The 8130-nt window shown below is 37.2% G+C and overlaps 1 protein-coding gene across 2 annotated transcripts; it reads left to right on the top strand.

Annotated features, from left to right (window-relative positions):
* The first annotated feature begins 982 nt into the window (after positions 1–982).
* LOC147565727 (two-component response regulator-like APRR7) lies at positions 983–7788 on the top strand. 2 transcript variants are annotated; one of them, XM_086652235.1, is made up of 9 exons: positions 983–1414; positions 1754–2343; positions 3623–3784; positions 3897–4030; positions 4354–4515; positions 5300–5465; positions 5567–6026; positions 6297–6993; positions 7449–7788. In XM_086652235.1, the coding sequence occupies exons 2-9, from the start codon at positions 1986–1988 to the stop codon at positions 7545–7547; spliced, it is 2238 nt and encodes a 745-aa protein (XP_086508361.1). In that variant the 5' UTR covers positions 983–1414; positions 1754–1985; the 3' UTR covers positions 7548–7788. The 2 variants fall into 2 exon arrangements, with proteins under 2 accessions (XP_086508361.1, XP_086508360.1); XM_086652234.1 differs by having other exon boundaries at positions 5282–5465.
* The last annotated feature ends 342 nt before the right edge of the window (positions 7789–8130 follow it).

The following is an 8130-nucleotide window of genomic DNA, read 5'->3' as shown; positions in this document are numbered from 1 at the left end:
ATAAAGTGATGAAATGGGGGAAACTAAAGGAGATGAGGTGCCTCTAATGTTTTAAAGTTTTTTAGAATATGTTCTATTTTGCCCCCTCCAAGGTACTGGAAAAAGTTGAATCTTTTTGCCCTTGAGTCCCAAATCGAATTGTCGGTCACTTAAGGGGGGACTAAAACGGTGAGTTAGTCAGAAATTGACCGCCAAAACGGAATAAACGATTGACACATTTAACTTTAAGAAGATAATTCCAGACACGGACACACTAAACAAATTGCATTTGAGTTGGGAGCACTTCATTTGGGAGGCCCCCTTAGAGTTGAACTCAAAAATTTAGAGGCTCCCTCAAGAGCACTAGAGCCTCCCATTTGGGAGACTATATTGAGTTAGACTAAATTTTTCTTTTTTGTTGAAAGAGTTAGACTATATTGGTTATAGGTGCTCTACGAAATTGTTATTCACGCTCTGTACATATTTGTTATTGGCACCCCAAACATTCCTTGACTTTCTTTTCTTCTTCCATTTTCATTTGGATTCTTTTTTTTCAAAATCTCCATCAAAACCCTTAGATTTTTATGTGTTTTTCGAAGAGTATTATTTATAGCTTGTTAATACTAAAGATAGGCTTTAAAAGATCTTTATTTTTTATTAGACACCAAGAACCCTACTTTTTTTTATTTTTTTAATTTTTTAATTTTATCTGGTGTTGAAAATTTTTGAAGTGAGAAATCTTTGAAAAAAACTTATTATCCATTGTAGGTTGATTTTGAATGGTCTGTAAGTAGAATAGGTTTCCAAAATCTGAAAGACACGAGTGGTCTCGGTCTGGTTCGAATCTAAGAGTATGCAATTTTAAGGGGTGCCTTTAGCAGCTTTCTTGTTCTAAACGAGAGGACATCCAACTAAGCCTTGAGTATCGCCACGTCGGCAAGACACAATCAGAAAAATCGCGTAAGATACGAAAGCATCACATGAGCATCTCGCTTTAGATTTTGTCCAACTCAGCCCCAATCATTCTCTGGTTTCAACCACGTCATACAACCCTTATCCTACGTGTAACCCAGGGACGCTTCCGACCATCATTTTGTCCACGTCATCTTCGTTTCATTTTTCCCCTAATAATATCTTCTCCTTCAATCCCTTAAAAAGATATCTTTCTCTCACTTCAGATTTGACTCCTCTTTATTACTTCTTTCTCAACCAACCAAATTGAACACAAAAGGAAACCCTAATTATATATATATATGAAAATCATTAGCTTTATCTTTATCGATCTTCGATTCAATTTAACCTCTCAAAACTTTGGAATTTTTGCTGAGTTTTAAGTTCTGATCTGAATGTTTGTGCAATTATTCTTCTATTATTGCTTGAATCTTGATTTTACATGAAGATGACTGCTTCAAGATTCATTAATGGAGTTAGGAAGGTAATTTTTCAATTCTAAAGCTCTTTTCGGTTTAGTTCTTGTTTTTAATTAGAATAGAGGACTTTAATAAGTATAATTGATGGAGATTGTTACCATTTTTTGAATTATTAATCTCATCTGATTTCAAATAGTACTGTTATTTAGAGATTAAGCTGTTCAAAATCATCTATTTGATGACTCCTGTATTAATTGTTCAGATCGATTTTCATCGCTTTAATAGGTATTGAATTAAATAGCTAATAAATGTCCTTAGGCTTAAGGGACTGAACCTCAAAGTATTTTTGTGTTTGTGATTTTTAGATCTCGTCGGATAAGTAAACCTAGTTTGTTTTTGTGCAGATATACAAGTGAAGTTTGAATTAGTGATTTATGTTACTGGATTTGCTTTGCTTGTGACTAGTTTGCCTCGTTAATTGACTTGTTATGGTATTTGGTATTAAGTCGAAAGGGTTTCTAGTAGGTATTTTCTTGAAGGAAACAGAATGTGCAAATTCTCTTGTGGTTTTAAGTGCCATCTCTTATTGGTTCAATCTAGTATTTTCCTTATAAGAGGGCTTTTCGTATCTGGTTAATGGGAAGTTTTGAAATGAAAAATAATGGTACTGAGAAGGGGTTGGTAGAAATAAATTACCATAAACTCTACACGCATAAGGAAGTTAAGGGTGGATTTGTGGGTCAGAGGCAAGGTCAGTCGGTGGAAGAAGAGTCGAAGATTAATGAGGTTATAGAAGCTATTCATAGTGAACGTGAAAGAACCATGGGAGCTCAAGATGGTATGCAAAAGATGCAGCAGCAGCCACAGCCTCCTGGGCCAGTGGTTTGTTGGGAGAGGTTTCTTCCTCTCAGATCTCTGAAGGTTCTACTGGTAGTAAATGATGATTCAACTCGACATGTGATCAGCGCTCTGCTTCGGAATTGTAGTTATGAAGGTTAGTAGCTGGGAGACAGTTTTTTTTTTACTATTACAAGATAAAGAAATACTCTACATATAGATATATGAATTTTGGTTGTTATTGTGACCAATGTTAAAAAAAACGTTTTTCCACCTCAATGTGGGTTCTTTGACAGTGTGAGGCAGTAAAGAGGCGTAGCTTTAGTTTCATATATTTTAGTGCAGTAATAGTATTTTATTTTGTTAATAGTACAATTTATTGAATTTGTTCATAGTACTACAGAATTTAGTTTTTTAGTAGTAAACTTCAAGGATATGAATGTTTTGGTCACTTCTAACCCTTTTGATTAACTCAACAAGTTTTGATGCGGTACACCTATATTTTGCCTCAAGGCATGCACGTCTTATGCACTATTTTAAACACTGACTGTGACCCTTCTTGGTATTCAAATATCTACTGATCTTTCGTTAGTTCTTTAACAGCCATAGAACTAACATAGGCCCTTTAGATTGAGAGAAACACGAGAAGGTTTCAGGACAAAAACAGATAAGCAAATCCACTTATAGTTTTCACTATAGGTTTAATTTTCTTTTGGGCTTCAAATTGTAGGGGATTGATACCTCCAAATTCTGACTTTATATTCAATTTTTTAGGGTTTTCATTAGGAAATCATAGTGCTCTAAGCTTTGAGCAAATCTTACCTCCAATTCCTCCTTTTCTACTCAAACCCACCACGCTTTCCACGTATCGACTTCTCTCTTGCTTTTGACTATTTGTGTATTTAATTAGGCTGACTAAGATAGCCAGTTTGCAGGATGTCATCAATGACAGAAATGATAAAAAGAATTAGAAAAGTGAATAACCTTCGCTAAATCAAGTAACCTGCTAAAATTAGAAAGATTTGTTATTGAATGACTAAATTACGGTGTGCTTCGAACTTCAATTTACTTGTAGAAATACAATACTTGGTATTAGTTATATTATTGCCATTTGTATATTTCGTTTCTTTTTAAATTTATTTGTGAGATGTAACTACAAAGTAACTATAGAAACAAAGAAAAGCAAAAAACCAAACGAAATTCCAAACCAGTGGTTGCCTTCGATTCTTATTTGGATTGAAGAATTATTAAGATCTTAATGATAAACTACAAGTTCATTAACTATGATGAAGTTATTACTATATGAAACTAGTATATTTTTATGATACTTTTGGAGCTAGTATTACAGTGACCGTTTAATTGCATTTTCTTATTAGTTCATTGACAAAAGGCATGATGTGTCCTCACTTCCATTGTTCTATTTTACGCCTTTATAGTTGCTGCTGCTGCAAATGGTGTTCACGCTTGGAAGATTCTGCAAGACCTAACAAATCACATTGATCTCGTCTTAACTGAGGTAGTCATGCCTTGTCTATCAGGCATTGGTCTGCTATGCAAGATTATGAGCCACAATACTTTCAAGAATATTCCTGTTATTAGTAAGTAATATTCTTATACCACATCTTCTTCTAATAAATGGAATGAATCTGGTCCCTCCTTCATAATGTTTGTGACATATTTAGTTGCTGGCTGATGAATTTTTTGCTGCAGTGATGTCATCCCATGATTCTATGGGTATTGTCTTTAAGTGTTTGTCAAAGGGTGCAGTTGACTTTCTAGTGAAGCCAATTCGAAAGAATGAACTCAAAAACCTTTGGCAGCACGTTTGGAGGAGATGCCACAGTGTGAGTTTCTATATCCATCGGCTTGATAGTTGAGGATCTATGTCATGAACTGATTGCAGAAGTCTGGCCTTTGTCAACTGCTATTGGCAGATTAGCTGACATGCTTGGATAAGCTATTCTGCTCAGACGTACTAGTAAACTGGTTTTCATTCGTAAGACAGATAGCAAGTTTAAGTTCAAGGATTATTAACAAAACATCTAGTTCCACTAGCACTTTCCTGCTTAGCTGTTTTTTTTTTCTGTTTTAGTTGTTGATTATGGGCCTAGAATTGTGGGTTATTTTATCTCTTCGACCTTTAAGTAATCTATCGTCATTTGCACAGTCTAGCGGTAGTAGATCTGAAAGTGGAATATCGCCTCAACAAAATGCAAAATCAAATAGTGTTGAAAGGTCTGATAACAACACTGGAAGCAATGACGAGGGTGAAAATGACAGCGTTGAATTAGGTGTCAGGGAGGGAAGTGACAATGGAAGTGGTACACAGGTATGGTTCACGACTATTGAGATTTTTTTTTTATGAAATAACTTCATCTTCACTTATGTTGCCTTTTAGCTCCTCTTAATTTTGGGTATGATTGTGATACCATGGTCAATTAACTTGCATAAAAAAAATTCTTTGTTGGGTGCTTCAGTTCTTATAAACATAGTGATGAGAAACGGAAGTTTCATGTGTAAGGCACTTGGTCCGAAATCGCTTAACTCCTGGGTTATAACATAACACCTTGTCTTACATATCAGCTAGGCCTTTTTGGTGGGGAAGCCTGGGGTGCTCTAGGCAGGCCCATGCCAAGGAAAAAGCTGGAACTAGGCTCGTGGGCCTGGGTAATGCCGAAATCATGGACAATATGCCTGGTACTAAGACAGGTGTCACATCACATGACACTTTTGTCTACGAGTGACTCCATTAGTCCATTATGCAAGAATTCATGCTGATGGGCCATTAGATAAGTTGGAAAAGCCTTTAGCCTAAAATTCAAATTTGATTAATGGTCTCTCAAGTGAACTGACCATTAATTGCAACTCTTTATTTTATCGTTTTGACTGAATGGCAGTATAAGGTGTGTGTGTGTGTGTGTGTTACTTTCAACTTTCAATAACCTCAACTAAGTTTGTTTTCACATGAGTCTCATTCATACTGTTGATGGTTTAGATGGATTCAGGATGTTTTGAACTATAATTTAAATTAAAGTACGAGAACCGATGGCACATGACTTGTTTTACTGTTTCTCTTCATAAATTAATTTTTCTAGAGCTCCTGCACAAAGCAGGCAGTTGAAGTCGACAGCCCTGAACAAATGTCTTCGTGGCAACAACCAGACCTGCCATATAGCAAATGTCCCCGGTCTATCCTTTCGAAAAATGAAGGGTTGGATAGTAACTGGGTGCCGCTCGTGACAAAAGATAAGCAGCAGGAAGAGGAAGAAAAATCTCATGGTAACCTTGAAAGCATCTCTGAGACTATGAGGTGTCTATTGTACAGCCATTTATGGTTCTGATTTACCATTTCGTATTCTGGCCTTTTCCTATTTTCTCAGATAATGTTCAAGTCGGCAAGGATACGGAGATTAGGGTACTTGGAAACCCAGATTTGCAGAATGAAGATGCAAGTGATCAGATTTACACCAACCTCACCAGAACTCAGGATAACTTGCTCGAACTAGAACTTAGCAAAGACTACGTGAGATCAAAAGAAGGATCTATGGAACTCAACAGAGGGGTTCCTATAGGTGAATCGAGGACCCATGCTGCTAAAGATAACAATAACATAGCTTTGATTAGCAATTGTGTTGATAAACGAATAGAAACTAATTTATTCGAAGCACCATCTGGCCTATACAAGGTCTCAGATATCAAAAATACTATCACTTCTGATACTAGAGAATCACTGTCCCTCGAGCTTAGTTTGAAGAGGCTGAGAGGAACTGGAGATGTTGGTAGGGATGATCACGACGAACGCAACGTCTTGAGACGTACAAATCTTTCAGCCTTTTCAAGGTACTAGCAGAAAATGACTTGCACATCTACTCTCTATCTCTGACTCCGTTAATCTGATTATATAATAACTCGGAGGACGAGGTTAGAGCAACGATAGATATACCATCTTTCCTGACCACATGTGCTGACAGCTGTATATGTGCATGTGCAACATTGTATACTACCTTCCAGCTTCCACATCTTGCAATCACTATTGTGGTATGGAAGATGGTATATCTAGAATTTCTCTACGAAGTATGATATTATAGAAGTTCGTCTGTCACTTTGCAGGTATAATAGCTCAGATGCAATGAAGGCAGACTCTACGTACAATCAACAGTCAAATGGAAGTAGTAACAACAAACGTATGGCCCCCACCACTAAAAATAATGCCGTGAAACTCTCAGCTCTCGACGAGCAATCGGCAGCCACATCTGCAGCTATATGCCTACATCCATCTGCTATCCGACCTGTACAGAACGAGGGTACATGTCCACCTCAACAAATCCTTCCCCAGAAGGCCGATAATGTTGTAGTTACCACCCTGGTTGAGCAACCAGGAGGTGTGAATCAGCAGGTCCAGGTCCAGCACCATCATCATCACTACCACCACCATCACCACCATGTACACGACAAAAAAGAACAACTTCAACAACAAGAACAAGAACAACCCGAAAATGATGATTCATCACATGACATTCGAAGTGGGTCTTCAAATTTATTTGGATCACTTGAAGGTAATGGTGGCAATTACAGCTTGAATGTGAGTGTCTCAGGTAGTAACCATGGCAGCAGTGTACCTAATGGAAGCAGCAAAACTTTAAACATTGGTGGGATGAACATAGAAAGTGATAATGGGAAAAGTGAAGCAGGTGCCGGTAGTGGCAGTGGAAGTGGGAGTGGAACGGAGCCTAACCGGTTAACTCAGAGAGAAGCTGCATTGAACAAATTCCGCCAGAAAAGAAAAGATAGATGCTTCGAGAAAAAGGTAATGGCATGCCTTATCTGGTTAAGTTTCTTTACTGCTTTAGGATAGTATCAGAACTTATAACGAAAGGAAATAAGGGTACCTAAAAAAGGAATCTGAAGGCAGAGAGGCAAACTCCATGAGGTTAATGTTCGTGTTATTCCAAGGAGTTGGTTTTCCTGCTTGCCCAGATGTGACAAATAAACAAAATGTCCTAACCATGGAGATTCTAAACCTTAGGGCATATTACAGATTCTGCTATTCTAATCCATGCAAACATAAACATGATGATGCTCTCCACCCTATATTTGAGAAACAGATCACAGATCGATTGTTTCATATACAACCCTGTAAAGGTTACATGACCATCAACTTGATTCTCATCTGTTAAATGACAGTTTAATGATCCATAGCTGAAAGAATCTTAAACTCTTGAGTCACCCTCGTGATTTATGTTTTACTATTTTATTCGACAGGTTCGATACCAGAGTAGGAAGACACTAGCAGAGCAAAGACCTCGAGTTCGAGGCCAGTTTGTGCGACAAGAACACACAAGCCAAGACGAAAAGAGCTAACCATACTCCTTTTTACGGGTTAGTACATATAGATTTGTGTATATGAGCTTACATGTGAATCAAGTGTAGGAGAAAAACCATTTTTTTCCTAGGTAACAATATTGTTGTTGTTATTATTATTATTATTATTGGTACCCAAAAAAAGTTGCTAGACTTCTATTTGGAGGAAAGAGCAAAGACATTATTGATGTGATGCAAGAGAAACTACAAAAAGATACAATCTTAAGACTTGTCTTCCTTCCGATATTATGAGCTCTGTTTTTGTTTGACAAAAATATGTATGTATAGACGGGTTGGATATATACCTCTCTTATGAGACAGCAATCCGCTACAACCCCTCATGTGAGAGGGTTCAATGTACCGATGGGTCGACGGTATGTGTGTGTGTGTATATATATATATATATACAACACTTCGGGGCTTCTACGGTTTAGTAAACCTCATCTTGTCCTTGTGAGGCAAAACCGAAGATGGAAACATTTCTTTGACTGGCATTGTTGATTAGTTCATGATCTTATGTACAAGCTTTGGGTTAAGAAGGAATATATTAATTCTACAATATCTATTGACATATAGGTCGAAA

This window comes from Eschscholzia californica, unplaced genomic scaffold (genome assembly GCF_041429995.1).
Source record: "Eschscholzia californica isolate CP2 unplaced genomic scaffold, dmEscCali1.0.p SCAF_1, whole genome shotgun sequence".
NCBI classification, from domain to species: Eukaryota; Viridiplantae; Streptophyta; class Magnoliopsida; order Ranunculales; family Papaveraceae; genus Eschscholzia; species Eschscholzia californica.
This window is presented reverse-complemented; position numbering and strand designations above follow the sequence as displayed.